Source organism: Momordica charantia (genome assembly GCF_013281855.1).
Source record: "Momordica charantia cultivar OHB3-1 chromosome 11 unlocalized genomic scaffold, Mcharantia_2.0 BLBB01000011.1, whole genome shotgun sequence".
Classification (NCBI taxonomy): Eukaryota; Viridiplantae; Streptophyta; class Magnoliopsida; order Cucurbitales; family Cucurbitaceae; genus Momordica; species Momordica charantia.
This window is the reverse complement of record NW_028275159.1, coordinates 8459557-8476381: the sequence shown is the minus strand read 5'-3', so window position 1 is coordinate 8476381 and position 16825 is coordinate 8459557. Positions and strand designations below refer to the sequence as shown.

General features: G+C 29.5%; 2 protein-coding genes and 2 non-coding genes across 5 annotated transcripts; 3 read left to right on the top strand and 1 right to left on the bottom strand.

Moving 5' to 3' along the window:
- Positions 1-2505: 2505 nt before the first annotated feature.
- Positions 2506-3469, top strand: LOC111010503 (uncharacterized). The gene is made up of 2 exons (XM_088120003.1): positions 2506-2909; positions 3013-3469. The coding sequence occupies exons 1-2, from the start codon at positions 2653-2655 to the stop codon at positions 3200-3202; spliced, it is 447 nt and encodes a 148-aa protein (XP_087976129.1). The 5' UTR covers positions 2506-2652; the 3' UTR covers positions 3203-3469.
- Positions 3470-5264: 1795 nt separating this feature from the next.
- Positions 5265-5337, top strand: TRNAF-GAA (transfer RNA phenylalanine (anticodon GAA)). Its single transcript has one exon. It is a non-coding gene; the product is annotated as a tRNA-Phe (tRNA).
- Positions 5338-6172: 835 nt separating this feature from the next.
- On the top strand, positions 6173-6245 carry TRNAF-GAA (transfer RNA phenylalanine (anticodon GAA)). Its single transcript has one exon. It is a non-coding gene; the product is annotated as a tRNA-Phe (tRNA).
- Positions 6246-7211: 966 nt separating this feature from the next.
- Positions 7212-11307, bottom strand: LPXK (tetraacyldisaccharide 4'-kinase family protein). 2 transcript variants are annotated; one of them, XM_022284049.2, is made up of 8 exons: positions 11032-11307; positions 10585-10708; positions 9969-10202; positions 9593-9742; positions 9227-9436; positions 8996-9055; positions 8617-8703; positions 7212-7615 (listed from the first exon to the last, which is right to left on the bottom strand). In XM_022284049.2, exons 1-8 carry the CDS (start codon positions 11202-11204, stop codon positions 7448-7450), a joined length of 1206 nt encoding a protein of 401 aa, XP_022139741.1. In that variant the 5' UTR covers positions 11205-11307; the 3' UTR covers positions 7212-7447. The 2 variants fall into 2 exon arrangements, with proteins under 2 accessions (XP_022139741.1, XP_022139742.1); XM_022284050.2 differs by having other exon boundaries at positions 11019-11174.
- Between the last annotated feature and the right edge of the window lie 5518 nt (positions 11308-16825).

The window sequence follows — 16825 nt, the reverse complement described above, 5'->3', positions numbered from 1 at the left end:
AAAAATAAATCAAACTGAAAATACAATGGTCAAACCCAAAATAGGTTTTTTTTTTTTGTTAAAATCACTTATCGATAAAAATTGGCCACTATAAAGGCTCATTTTTGTTTATTCGTTTTGAATAAAGAAAATATAATTACATGGTTCCAACACCCATAAATTTATGGATGATCAAACAATATTTGCATTTATGTTTTGTAACAAACTGGAAACATAAACAATAAACTTGTTTGGATTGTTTCCAAGTCCATACAATTTTGAGAATGTTTCCAAATAATAGAAATAAAAAACATAATTAATTGCAAAATGTGTAGGTTTCTTAATAAAATTTGGAAATGAGAAACAGTAAACATGAACATTATCAAACGAGCAACTGACCAAAATCGAATCAAATTGACCTACATAAATATGAATTAGACTGATTAGCCATTTTCATGGTATAGTCTTTTTTTTCCATCTCACCTTTTGTTTGTTTAACATTATTTTCACTAATTTCCTCATGTTTTCCAATAACTATAAATACCATGTTGAAAATTGAAATTAGGTCTAGCTTGAATTTTGCATTGTTAATATGCATTTTGTTTCGGAGTATAAACCAATGCATACATTTTCATTGATTTAAAAACTATTTTATTCCTCCGAAAAAAAAAGCCTATTTTACTGTTTTTGTTTTTATTTATTATGTTCTCTATATTTTAAAAATATTTATTTATTTTATCTCTATATTTTAAAAATATTTATCTTAATTATTTTACTTCATTTTTTTATTTATTTTAGTACAATATGTGGAGTGGGAGATCGAACTCACAACCTTTTCATTGGAGACATATGTCAATTATCGTTGAGCTATGACTTTGACTTTTATTTATTTTAGTTTTACTTTCAAAATGTTAATCTGGATTATTTTTCAATTTTTTCATTTTAGTCTTACTTTCAAAACATTATCTTTTGTCCATTTTGATAGTTCATTTTTATTTCTATTTAACTTATTTTAATCAAATTTTTAATATGACATTTCACTCAAATAGGTTATGAGGAGAAACTTTTTCTCCCTATTTTGTCATTTTAATTTCAACATTCCTATAGATATTTTGAGGACAATTTTGTCTTTCAAATATAAAATTTTCTCTCTCACTCCCCCATTTCTCTCCCTCCCTTACAAATTTTACATTTCTCAAATTAATTTTCCCTTTCTAATAAACTCTCCTTCTTGAAGGTTAGAATATAATAGTTAGAATATGGATGGTTTTGTCTCTTTATTTTTACGTTAAAAAGTTATAACTTATTTTGAATTATAATTAATAAGGAATTTCAAAAGTTTCGTAACTTTTTATTTTCTACTAACTATATAAAGAATTTTTTCTTACTCTTTCTCCCAACATTTTCTTCATCAAAATTTGAGTTTCTTTTCTCTTTCGGTATGTAAATTTTCGTTTTTAGCCAATGTTTTGTATTTTCTTATATTTAGTTAGATTTTTTGATTGAATATTCAACTTTTTTAGTTTTTTTTTTCAAACGACTCAATGAACTGGAAAAATGAAAGTGGAAATGAGTGATAAGATCAAATCACCTTGGACGGATCCACTTTAGGATGACACTTGGTAACTGTGAGGACTCTCTCAATGACCTCCTCCTTGGTAAGGTGATCATCGTGTGATGAAAATAGCCGGAGCAACCCATCGGAACATGGCTGCGATTGGCATTCCTGGCGAGCTAGGGCAAGGAATTGAACCGGAACTCAAACATGGCAAAGAATGGTTGCCCTGAACGCATCTCTATCTCTCACTTTTTTTTGTCATTTTATTTTTCAATGACTCAAATAAGAAATTGAAACAAAGTTGTATTTACTTTTATGTATTGTTATGTTGAGGGAAAAAAGATGAAAAATCCATGAATATGTGTTTTTTTTAGAAAAAAAATTTAAGTAATTGAAAAATAATATTTTTAGTCACACTAACCACATCAGTGGGTGATAAGAATTATTGAGATGTTTTATGAATACGAAAAAAACTTGGTGAGGTAAACAATTAGAGATAAAAAAAACCAAATTATATTATAAATTTTTACTATTTAATTAAATTTTATATTTTTAAACATTGAAATAAAAACTATGAAATTTCATGTGCACCGCACATGCTTCTTACTAATTTACTAATTTATTGAAATGCAACCATAAATTTATATTTACAAAATGTTTGTTGGTAGAAAAAAAACTTAATCAATTGAAAGTAAGCTCAAACTATTGAAATCAATTTGCTTTTTATCTCAATTATTTTTTCTTTATTATTATATATATTTTATAATTTGGTTTGTAAATTTGTAGTGCTGTATTTAATTGGTCCTAAAATTTCAAAAAAATGTCTTATAAATTATTAAATTTTCAACGTATTGTCTTATAGATTTTAAAACATGTTTAGTAAAAGTTTTTAAAGCTCGTTATGTATATATGTAATTTTTTTTGGTAAAAATCTCTTATCTTATTTCTTCTTCTTCTTCTTCTTCTTCTTTTTTTTTTTTGACCTTTTAATTTTGGGCATAATTTCATAAGGTTATCCAAACGTACACCGAGATCGGAAACACCGCAAAATGCCGTAGCAAACAGTTTCTCTATCTCTCACTCTCCGCCGGATAAAATTCCGATTTCATTTCACAATGAATTGCATCACCTCCTCCGTTCAATTTCCTCTTCTCCGATTGCATCTCAAGCCAAATCGGCGGCCGCAGCAGCAGCAGAACTCGCCGTCTCACTCGCCGATTCTCCATCTCTTCCGCCAGATTTACATTTCTCCACAGACGCAACGATTCGCTTCACTGAAAGGCAACGCAATTCCTCCGAGCTCTCTAGTTCTCGCATCCAGCACTATTCCTCCGTCGCAGTCCGGCGACGCATCGGTCCTCCTCCCGACAGGGTTTGCCACTTCTCTCCTTCTTTAGATTCCAAATTACGCGGAAATCTGAGGCAATCTGAGGTTAATTTCTTCATCTCGTTTGTTATTTCGGCAAATTACGCAGCGGCGTGCTTCTAATTGCGTATTTCATAGCTAATTTCATCGTGCCGGAGTTGATTATGAAATCGTACCGATCCGATGAGAGCGAAGAAAATGCTCGCGCGGAAGACGGAGAATCGGGCGCGAGTGAGGGGGAAAGCCGAGCCGGATCGTTCGGGAGGAAGAAACAGGGCTTTGGCGGCAACAAGAGATGACGGAACTTGAAGGCGAAGCCATGGAATTGTTTTGAATTGAATTCTGTAAGTAAATCTCAATCTTCTTTAACCTCTTTAGGTACTTTCTGTATCGAGAATTCAGAATTGTGGTGCAGAGGATAGGGAATTGGGGATCAGATTCTGTTCTTTCTTTTGTCATTGGATTGAAAACAAGATTACTGTTTGTTAGTTTGAAAAATCGTAAGATTATTTATGAAAAATCGAATCTGGTAATTAATGGATTTTTTTTCATGATTTTTATAGATATTTATAAGGTTAAAATGTTGTTATTATTATTATTTTAAAATTCGTCATATAATTTGACTCTTGCAGTGGCCAGTAAGTGTGAGATGATTTTTATGAGTCCCTATGCTGGTAATGTTCATTTGTTGTTTCTCAATTTCTAATTTTATTAAAAATTTTAAGTTTTTTGACGATTATTTATGGGAATGTTGGGTAACGTTTCGTTTTTTGTTTATGTTTTCTCGTTTTTAATAAATAAGAAATTAGAAAAATGCATGGTCCTAATATTCATAGATGCAAGAATGGTAAAACAAGATTTTTATTTATGTTGGAACAATAAATAAAAAGCTAGTCTTTGTTGTTTCTAAAATTTCTATACAATTTTGGTAATGTTTCTAAAAATGAGAAAAAAATGAATATAAATAATTGTGAAATGTTTAAAATTCCTAATAAAATTAAAAACGAGAAACAAAAAACAGTAACCCTACCAAATGGGCCATGTGGTTCTTGTTTCTCATTTTTTTTAGAAACGTTCTTAAAATTGTATATAAATTTTGGAAATAACCAATTTGTTTCAAAGTATAAATAAAAATATTATTTTATCATTTTTTGATCGAGTATTAGGAGCCCATTTCTATGTTTCTTTATTAAAAATGAGGAAATAGAAACAAGAAACGGGAATGTTATCAAATGAGTCCTAAACCTTAAAATCAAGTTTGTTTGTTTTTTTAGTTTTCGATTTTCCAAAAACATAAATAAAATCATTGTTTTATCATTGTTTACCTATAAAATTCATAATAAATATAACATAAATTTTTTGAATATTTATTTAATAAACTTAATAGAAACCTTTTAACTTTTTAAATATAAAATTTTAGAGAAGATGGCTCAAACATGAAGTAGAAAATAAATGAGTAAAGTCGACACTCAATCCAACGTTAATTTTTGCTATTCATGCATGTGTTTCAATTACAACCAAAATTGTAATGGCAAAGACTCCCAATTTAATAATCATTTTATTTTCAAAAATTATGTTGGGTTCCTCTCAATTTATTTTCAAACAAAATCCACAAAAAGTAACCATCAAAGTCATGTGTGTTATACTTTTATAATTTTTGTTTAGTTCAACGACGCGTAGGGTGAGTGATCGAATCATCAACCTTAAAAGAACAATATATATCTTATCCATCAAGTTATGCTCCAATTCAAAAATAAAAATAACAATTTTTATTTCTACAAACGATTGTTTTGTCAATGATATTATATAGATGGGGACCATATTCTTGCATAAGTACTGATTGTTTATATTATCAAGGTTAAATTATAAGTTTCATCTTTATGATTTGGACTAATTTAAATTAGTCAATATAGTTTCAATTGGGTGTTGATTTCAACTAAGCTCCTATGGTTTTAAAAGCTTAAAATTGGTCTTGTAATTTCAAACATCGTGACTTGTCCCAATTCTTCTTTTTTCTTTCTTTAGTTCAACAACATGTAGAGGCGAAGATTCGAACCTTTGTTTTAATCAATTTGAGTTATGCTTATGGTTGATTATCAACGTAACACATTTTCAATTAATATATATGACAATGAGCTTATATTTTATGATTTAACTATGTGTGTTAGATGCAAGCTTAGATTGGAGAGAAAATAGAGACAAATAAACATATTTTTAGATGAGGAAAAAATGATATAGAGATAATTTATGAGATTTCATCCAACCGACATAATTAAAACCTTTGAAAGTTATTCTTATCAAATTGAAACCAGTAATTAATTAAAAATCAATATTTAAATCATTCTCTTACGTAATCAACAAGCGGGGATAGCTCAGTTGGGAGAGCGTCAGACTGAAGATCTGAAGGTCGTGTGTTCGATCCACGCTCACCGCAATATTTTAATTTTTGAGGACACGTCATCTAGATTCTTAATGGGCTTTATTTGATTTGGAAGTTTATTTGGGCCTCCATCACACCAAGCGGCCTTCCATTGACTACTGGCTAGATTGTGTATCACTTGTCCAGCATGTATTAATGTTAGTTTAAAAATTAAAAGTTTTTTATTTTTTTTATATTTTATATTTTTTTAGTTTAGAAACATAGGGATGGTAATTCCAACTTCTCATATTTTATAACTTTTCAAAAATATTATTTGATAGAAAAATCATTTGATAGTCCTTTCCAAGTTAAATTACAAAAATAAATAAATAATTTGTCATTTTTTAAAAATATCTATATCCTTCCAAAAGTTCCAATACTACAATTTATCTTCTAATAAGAAGTTGACATGACACGACACATAGGTCTCAATTTTGACTTAAAAATTTTGTTTCATCATCCATTGTCTATACAATTTTGTCTATCCTCGTTATTTGGTGTGTTGTTCATCATTTTATAAATATATTTGAATTATTAGTCATATCTTAAAAAATAAAGCTACTTTAAAGATGTTTTTAAAATATAGGTAATAAAAAACAAAAACTATTAATATTCCTGAGGTTCCATCTCAAGATCAATTGGAGATAAAGAAGAGTAACTCATGTCTATTATTGTTAGATCCCCTCTTAACGTGAGATTTTTAACGTGTCTCTCAAGATCGTGGCTCTTTTGACTCATCGTTGGCCGAATTCCATTTTTGGATCGATTACACGTTTGAGCGTTTTGGGCTTCAAGATCATTGCTCTTTTGGCTAATCAATATTTGAATCATTCTAATGCATAATCAACAAGCGGGGATAGCTCAGTTGGGAGAGCGTCAGACTGAAGATCTGAAGGTCACGTGTTCGATCCACGTTCACCGCATTGTTTTTAATTTTGTTTGAATATTTAATTTTTAATGGGCTTTCATTTGATTTGAAGTTCTGATTTGCAATATATCTTACATGACTTTGTATATAACCCTTGAGATGAATGCCATAATGGACCACTAGCTTAAAATAACCTTAAAAGTAATGGAAAGTCTTGAGGTTGAAAACTACAATAATAATGAGCTTTAAATTCGAAAATGAGACCATTTGGTCAACCTTAAAGGTTTTTGTAACTATCCATGAATAAACATAGTCATAGTTGAACTGGGTTGAAATTTATTTCCAAGGTTTCTTGAGATGTGCGGTGAACGTGATCTTCAGTCTCTCTCAACTGAGCTATCCCCGCTTTTGTCGTAGAATATTGTCTTTGTTTTTATATTAATAAATTTATGTATTTGATAGCTCTTTTCAATTCAAAAATATTTTTGGTCCTAGATTTAGTCATCTCCGCTTTCAAATTGATATTAATTTAATCTTTATTAACACTATGTAACAATTTCGTAATTTAAAAATTGTAACAATTTAATCTCTAAAGTGGAAAACCTCATGAAAATTAAGTGTCAGATTCTTTTTATATAATAATTTAATATTTGTAATTTATAAATACATTTAATCTATCAATTCAGAAATCTACCCACATTAAAATCCTTATCAAATTTTAACAATAATTTTCAAAATAATAACTAATTTGCTACAAACTTTAAATTATAAGAATTAAATTATTACCCACTAAAATTTAGGGGCTAAATCGTTACTTCAAAAAAAGTACCGAAACCAAAAGTCTTTTTAACCTTAATTTTATTATGTACATACATGTTATTGCCTCTAGTAAGAAAGCATTATAAACATCTTTGTTCACTATGATAATGCATGGTTTCTTATAACAGTAATGAAAAAATATATATATCAATGTTCAATAATCATAGATTACGTTTGAAACTTAACCTAATAACAATTATAATAAGAAGAAAAAAAGTGGAACGCCTCTTAATTCTACACCTCACCCAACTGTTCTACAAAAATTCCAGTCAAATTTGGGGCTCACAAACTAAGATCCTTAATTGAAATCATATGGAAAATGTTAAAAGGAAAAATAAAAGAAAACTGCACATGATCTTGTTAACATATTCTAACATCTAAGATGAACAGAAACTTGCAGATGGTCTAAGATATAACCTCAACTGCAGAGTTTGAGCTTCAGTATACTTCATCACATAACAATTTTACTTTTACTGTCTTCTCCAACAACTTCTTGAAGCTATCCTCATTGCAGTCTTTTTCCTGCATTATTTGCAATCGAGAACGGAGGGCGAAAACGTGGTATGGATGCAAGCACTTGAATACTGTCGGATCCCGATCATAGTCCTGGGAGAACAAAAGTTTGAAAAATACAATAAAAGAGTGAGAGTGAGACAAGGAGTTGAGATCTACTGTTTTTGATAATCAGGGTGTGGAGTGTCATTACATCTTGGACATTCTGATACTTATTGGACATGTATGTGTGTCACACGCTAGTTAAACAAATTAGATATGGATCCAACGCTTATTAGGCATACATCGAACGCTTATTAAGCATAATAAATAGACATAAATAGTAATATATGACCAAATGATAAATTTTAAGAGGAAAATGCATCAAACTTATTTTTTAAACATAAAAATGCAGAAGCTCATTCGCTTTCAATTTTCTTGTCGTATAAAAATGATATATATTTTAAAAATAATAAATGTATCGTTGTTGTCGTCGTGTCTTAGATTATTAGAAAATTACGTGTCACCGTGTTTGAGTGTCATATCTATGTCTCGTGTCCTTATTTGTGCTTCTTTGATCCTAAGTTAATAAGACTCATTCGATAATCATTTTGTTTTGAAAATTATGCTTATAAACACTACTTTTTGTTATCTACTGTTTTAGCATTTTTTCAAAATCTAAACCAAATTTTGAAAACTGGTTTTAAAAACTTGTTTTTTGTTTTTGAAATTTCACTAAAAGTAAAATATGTTTTTAGAAAGGCGAAAAACATACCTAAATTGTGAGGAAACAAGCGTCATTTTTAAAAACATAAAACAAAAAATGAAATGGGGCCTAAGTTTTCGAATTGAGAGCTTGAACCCAAAATCTTGGATAGGTATCTCCAAACATCTCAAACCCTTGCCATGAGAGCACCTTCTAATGTATAAATAAATACAAAATTTCTCTGGATATTTAGGTAAGCAAAACAATTTTTTCATTTTTCATATTTGTAGATAATTACTTGAGCATAATGACAACGGACGGAACATTTCAACCATCGAGGGATAATAGCAGCAAGACAGACAGGCATCACAATCATACACCCATTTTTAGCTAGTTGGTATGTACTTACCTTTTCCGTCACAACAACGACTGGTTTTGGTTTGTAAGCAAACTTCTTCTCCAATTCCTTAAGCTTTAGTTTGATCAGTGCAATATCCTATATGAATTTGAAAATCGATAGGCAGGCATCAACAAATCGAATGCAAGGTGGCAATATCAACGGTTATGCAGAAAGGTTATGAAAAACTCTTTTATCCAGCACAACCTCTGTGGCTATGTTCAATCTAGAAATGATTCGAACTCCAGCTGGGAATATGATGGCATTAACCAGTCCAAAAATTGATGATATTTCTAATTTGAAAAATTCTTTTCCATTTCGAGAAACACTGTTACGTCTACGACATATAGGACAGTGTATGTGTTATAACACGCTGCAGAAACATAGTTACCCTATCTTGGTATGTGTGATGGTCACTGAAGTCGAGTCGATCAACATGATATGTTCCTATCTGCACCAAATGATTTTCCAATTGCATATGAAAGCAGCACACAAAATAGATAAGAGGTTAGAAATGCTAGTGCAAACTACAGAAACATCAACCAAGCTACAATATGGGCGTTAAAAGAATGCTGAAAAGAAATGTGTATAGTGAGAAGATAAACATGAAAAGAACTGTTACCTTTTGCATTGTCTGAACAAAAGCATCGGCAGAGCCAATGGCAGAAACACATAATACCACACTGTCAGACAATGCTCCCAAAGATATTCGGTAGTTTATATTTGTAACTTCAAAGAAAAATGAGGGAGCCATTTCAGTAAACACAATGGTAAGTGAATCCTTAATTTGCCGCAATGTTACCATAATATCTTCAATATTTTGTGCTGAAACCTGTGATTTAAAGGGAAAAATTCAAGTTTACGATAGATTTGAGACTTTATAACAAGTAATTAGATCTTAATGAAAATGAAGAAGCTGCTAACAGCCATATGCATTATAAATTATTATCCAGGGGTGGGACAAAAAGTCAGATCCACATTTTTTTACCAGATTAGCATGATGAATTATGGCAACATCTGCCCTTTTGATTGCAGCCAATGGTTCTCTTAAAGGTCCAAGGGGTAATAATTGGCCATTTCCCCACAGTGTTATCCCGTTGAACATAACGACCTCCAAGTCATGGTGCAAACTCCAGTGCTAATTTCCATGAAAATATTAAGCTATCACAGTCAACAATCTGTAGCAGAAAGCTACTTTCAAAAAATCTCAACAACAAACCTCATAAAAATTAAAACCGACAAGGCTCACAAATACCTGATAATTCATACCACTTGTTCTATCAGTCACCGTTTCTACAAAACTCATGCAAGAGATCTCACGGTACAAGTATCATTAACAACTAATAATTCAGAGGATGATGTACCTGCATTCCATCATCAAGAATAACAGCACCAATTTTTTCTGATTTAGTAAGCTGATTTCGCACTTGTTCTGAACGATGATTATCAGCTGATATACTACTTTGAGATCCAACATAACCATATTTGTTAAAATACCAAGCAGCAGTGGCTCTCCTATCTGCTCCAATACCTACTTTAACAGGACTCCCAGCAAGATGCCTCCTAAGCATTTTAGCTTCATCCCCACCAGCATATCCCTGGAAGGAAATCAACCCAGCAAGATTACCAACTTTATTTTTAGAAACCATAAAAGTTATGGGCAATTATCAAACAAGGATTACTTCTTTTTGAAGCATCATCAAAACAAGATTGGCAGTTTACTCTGCACATTCTTGCTACAAGCTTTTTTTTATCGAAATAATAACAAATCTGTTATTGATATATGAGAAGAACAAAGGGAGTAAGGTACTCAACCAAAATCTCAGGAGATTACCCCCCAAAAGAAAAGAAAAGAAAAATGCCCTCCAATTGATGTAAGCCAAGAGAGAACCACTTCGAGTTCGACACGACGACACACATCCATCATATACAGATTGCGAATGGTGAAAAGAAAATTATGGTATCCTCAAATTCAGTTACCCTATTAAGAATTAGAGGTGAAATCCCAGAGCCAGCAAGCCATAAGGCAATGAACTCGACCATTGGTGTTTTCCCATTGCCTCCCCAAGTCAAATTCCCAACACTAATAACCGGCACTGGCAACCTTCATATGAACATACAAAAAATAGAACAAAATCAACACGAACAACAGCAATAAACGAAGTATCAACATATGAAGAACCTCGGCAGTTCACGTTCAGTGACTGAAAAATAAAAATTAGAACAATGTAGCTCATCAATCCTTCGCTATTACGAAACAAAACCATGCAAAAACATACACACGAGCTCGAGCAACTCAACAACCCTGCCCCAAATTTGAAAAACTATCGAATCCCTTCAGTGCCACTCTAAGAAAAGCAACAGAAAACAACATCCGAACCATGAATTGACCCCGAATTCAGGCGAAAACCTACGGCTTACTCCTACCGATGCTTGCGAAATATGGCGTAGAGGAAGAGATGACGGCGGAGGCACAGACCGAGCTTGTAGAGAGAAGACGCCGAGTAGAGGAAGGGGATGAGAGAGCGTTGCAGAGAAGAGAGCTTAGCGTGGTCCCTGTTGTAGGCGATCTCGATCACTGAATTTCTCAGCTTCTCCATGGATGAAGACGAAGAAGCGAATGCTACAGTGATCGGAGAACCGAAAGAGAGAGAGAGGGAAACTGGAAATTTTGGAATTGGGAAACTATTGACTCACGAAACAAAAATCTTGAAAATAAGGGATTAAAAACCATAGCTAACCCTTTGTTTTCCGTTTTGTTTGGCTGAGTAATTGAACCTTAAGATTTGGTAATTGAATCTTAATTTAAAAAATTGTTAAATGTGCGTTTAGTGATATATTTGTAAATTCGGAGAAGTTACGAATTAAATTTTAATTTAGACTAAAGTTGTATTGATTAATTTATTAATATCTTTTTTATGAATTTTGTTACAACGTTATATCATTTATAATATATTATATTTTACATGTTTTAATTTTAATAAACGTAAAATGAATTTATAATATGAAGTAATATATTTATCAAAATTTTAAACATTTTAATGTAATTCTGCATCTTAAAATTTTCAAATTCTAAATATGAAAACACTGAAATCATTAAAAAGTCGTTTTCAGAATTTCTACTGTTTGGATCACAAAATCGTTTTTTTTTTACTAAATGTATTAATTAATTATATATTTTTTTATTTTTAACATAACATTTGGAGAGGGAATTTGAATCCACCTCTTTGAGTTGAGGAATATGTCAATTACCGCTGATGTATGCTTGCTCTGACAAATGTATTAATAAACTAAATTAACTATATTTATAGTATGAAGAAATAGGCTAGATTTTAGATTGGGTTATCAACGATTTGTAAGATTTAATTGTACCGTGGATACCAAATTGATATTCAAAACCACAAATACTAAATTGAAACTAATTATAAATGAGGTGGATTATATTGAAACTCTTAAAATGATAGGTGCTCGATAGAAAAAAAAAATGATGGAGGAAAAATTAAAAATAATCCCAAAATATATGGTGACTAAATTAAAACTTTTAAACTACACAAATTAAATTCAAACTAATTCTCAATTATAATGACTAAATTGAAATTTTTAAAATTATTTGACCAAATTAAAACTATGCTTGAATCATATACACTATATTTATAATTTTCTTATGCTTAAATCATATAGGCTATATTTATAATTTCCTTGGCAAGTAATAATAATATATTAGATTGCTTTTATTTAGTTGATTAACTTGGATAAGTTATTAGTTTCTAGTTGATTATTTGTTTCTAAAATATCAAATTTAACCCTAGACGTAGTCGGGTGTATCAATTTTAACTGTAATCTTTTAATTTCATAAATTTGCATTTAAACTTTGCAAAATTCGCCCTAAACTTTAAAGGTGTTGTAATTTTGACCATTTGATAGGTTTTCATTTAGAGATTTATTGAAAAAAAGTATTATGATATATGTCAAATGAATTACAAAATATATATTTGGTATGAAATCGATACAATTTAGACAAATCAAAAAATGCAGTATAATATTGTTTGTATTTAAATTTGTAAGTTTTGACAGAGTTATTTAATGGTCAATTTTGTGCATTTTAATCAAACTCTTTTTTTAATACGTGTGGGGATGGGGAATCGAATTCACAACCTATTCTGTGCATTAATCAAACTTAATTTTGTTTGATTGTATTAAATTAGTGAATTATGAAAGTTGTTACATTTATATGTACTAGTGTATTACCACGTGCAATGCACGTATAATTTTTTTTTAATTATAAGGTAACTTAAATTTTATATAATTTCACGTAAAATATTTTAAGTATAATTATTTTAAAAAATAATTAAGATTAATTTTTATATATATTTATTATTATTGACAGCTAATTACTAATAATAAAATGTACTATTTATAATTATTTTTAAAATATACTATTATAGTTAATTGTTAATGATATATTTTGTAAATAAATAAATTAAAAGTAAAGGAAAAAATTATATATTAATAAAAAAGTAAATAGGTATTTTAATATTTTTATTTTTAAATTATTTCAACATAGTCCTTTATTTTATTTTTTTAATATTTTGTTTGTTTATTAAATATTTGTTTAGGGCTGACGTTTTGTTGTATATGTTGAATTTTTTAACTAAAACTAAATTATTTTATTGATTTAATTTTATATTATAATTAAAATTATTAAAGAAAAATTCTTCAAATTATATTATTAGAAAATAAAATGACCAAAAGTTTTATATTCTACCTTTTACGATTCTATACAAATTATTGTTTATAATTAATTTATTAATTAAACATTTTTTTTTATATACTGACTTCTATGATTGTTTTTTTTTTCAACAATAAGAACATGAGCTTGTAATTATCTATATTTTAAACAAATATTCTAAATAAAATTGCTAAAAAAAATACACGAAACAATAAAAAATATTAGTAACAAAAAAAAAGTCCAAATCCTAAACTAAATAAAATTGCTAAAAAAAGAAACATTCCAAATAAAAAACACACTAATTAGAAAAATAACAATAGTAACAAAAAAAATCCAAGTACTCACTATACACTCATCTTTTAGAGTAAATAGGTTCATTCTTGAAGATTGCTTGACAGATACTATTATTCAACTTTGTAAAATTGTGGAATGGTAATGTTACAAACCTAGTATTCAAGATATGTAGATTCAACATATGGCTCTCTTGCAACTTGATGAATATGTCACAAATATCTCGAGATGTTTTTAAGATTAAATCATCTTTGAGAGATGTTTCAAGGAACTAAGAATAAAAAAGTATTGAAACTTGTGAAAAATAGAAGAAAACCTATTTTTATAGTAGTAGAGGATAAAACGTTACAAAATCTTTTCAAATTCTAAAACTCTTTGAAATTCTAGTATGAATTTTAATTAAAGAAAAAATTAATTTTATGCTGTTGGAAAACTTTTTGCATTCTAACCTTTTATATAAATAGTATTGATCATTAATAATTAATAATTAATTTAATATTTGTAATAATATATTAATGACATAATTTGTAAATTTGTAAATTTAGTAAAGGTAAAAGTGTCCAAAAATGTTTTTCCTACATCCTACCTTTTTAATATAGTATAGATATAGATTGTTAGAATTTTTTTTGAGGGTATATATGTATTGTTAGAATTAATAGGTGGAATAGCATATATTGAATAGCAAAAATTGCGATATTTATCTAAGTTTAAAGTTTTAATTTCGATGAAAAAAGAATTATAATCAAAATTGTTACCAGCCAAATTTAGCGTTAAAAAATCAAAATTTCCTTATAAGTAATCACTTATTTTGGACTTCCATGTAAGAGGTTATAAACAACTTGAATTGTGATATGTCATTTTTTGGACAATATTCAATAGAATACGTTTTAGAGACGTTGTTATCTCAATTTGTAGTATTTTTCGTTTTTAGGATTGATTTTCAATTCATTAATGATTGTTGAATCATTTACCTTTAACTATAGTTCTAAATATCAGTCGACATGTCGACATATCCATGTTTCTATAGGTTCGACATCGATATGAGGGGGTAAATCGATATGTCCATTATAGTACAATAAAATCAATAAAACATGAAAAATATCAAAAAAACGTCACTAATATATACATAATATTAATATTGATTATTTTTAACTAATTTAGAAATAGGAAAATGTTTATTTTATTAATTTAAATATTTTTTACGAATTTTTAATTTTTCTAACTTTTACAGAAATATCCATCGACATCAACATTTTATCGATATTTCGATTGATAATTCTATGAAATTGAGATATTGACATTTCCATCGACATGGACATTTAAAACCTTGCCTTTTAACACGTGACAGTAAACCTAGTGTAGAAAAAAGAGGGGAGGTAGCCAAATTTGTTCCATAGGGTGGAGAGAGTATATGGAAACACAAGTGGAAGATTTCTCGAAGACGAGATTAATCCACGTGTGGTAGTCTCGTTTAACTATAAATTTCCACTTATTATTAAAAAAGAAAACACCAAATTTGTTTGTATTTCAACCTATGGTCCTTAATCTTTTGGAGGAGAGATGAATAATGTCTTATAATCAACTAAATATATAACTTAAAAAATGACAATAATTATTCATTTATTCGATCAATATTTAACTTGAATATTGACCGAGACAATTATAGTAAAAAATTGTTTAGATGATAATTACGGGAGTAGGAAGTTGAACTATCTCCCTTTGAGATGATAATAAGTGTCTTATTTACTAAGTTAGGTTCAAATTGACACAATTATAAAACGGACATCCACCATTTTTCACCGATCAGATGTTATGAGATTGATATGATTTAGAAATTGATTTGATATGATTTGAAATTTATAATTTAATTTTGAATATCATTTTGATTTAGATGTTTTATTCCTATTATAATTCGGAATCATTCTATTATAGATAAGATGATATGTTGTGTATCAAATGAGACATTGAATTGAATATGAAACTTTATTTTGTAATTCTCTCTCCTTTCTTTCCTCCCTAAAAGCCTAAATGTAACAGAGATCCTCTTGAATATCATACTGATCATCGTATCCATTTTTGCTAGTTGACTTTACCCAATCCAAGTATCTTTGGCTTCGGGTCTTTCCTCGGATTGTAGGATCACGAGAGATAATAGCTGCTCTTGATTGACGGAAAACACCTACGGTAGTTAAACATAAGTTGAAATTTATATTTTTCCCCGATTCCAAATCCTACATCCTTTCCTTTTATAATAATTTTTGAGCTGCTGTCTCTAATATTTTGGGGCGAAATCTGGTCGTGACAATACATGGTAAGGCTACGTAAATCATATGTGTATAATCATAGAACATTAGAGGAAATCAGACTAGCTATATAACTCACCTGGCATAATTGATTATGTGAGGAGATAGATATTATGCCAGGAGATATGATCTATCTGATAATGATACCTCCACCATGTAGGTGCAATAGGCTCGATGAACTACGTGTAATGCCAATACCACGTTTAGAAATGCACTCGTGGTAAGCCGATGTGAAATAGGTGCTGCCAAGGTAAGACAATAACTTGCTGGCATGACTCATATGCAGTTGACTCGTGAAGTAATAACCACACATGATGAAGATTGGAGTAAGGTAATAACTCACCGCGTCGTGTGATTGTTCATATGTGTTTGTGCAAATATACTTGCTACTCGTTGAAACTACGAGCGTGGAAGCATGAAAATTAAGGCCAATAGACCAGAATTTATCTGGATAAATGTTTGGGCAATGTTCAATTAAAAGTAAACAATCTATTACATTCAAGTTCGATTTGAGCTAGTTTAATGTTAGTTTAAACTTGAGAGAAACTTTAGCTAGCATACCACTGTGTCTAGTTCGTTATTTGCATGTATTTCAAAAACTTATTGTGACGTTCAATACATCTACCGCCTAGAAAAAGGTTTGTGTAAATATCAAAACCATATTATTTATTTTTTAGGTTGTAATTATACTTAGCTTCTCAATTAAAAACATGAATATGAATGGAAAAAAACACAAATATTTTTTGTTTACTGTCTCTTCAAATATATCATTATTCTTCAACAGGGAGGATTTAACTAAGATGAAGAATAAAAATTACAGTTATAATCAATTTTTATTATAACCACTAAAATATTTATTAGAGGAAAAAAAATATTTTTAGTCGGTTATAAAATTTGA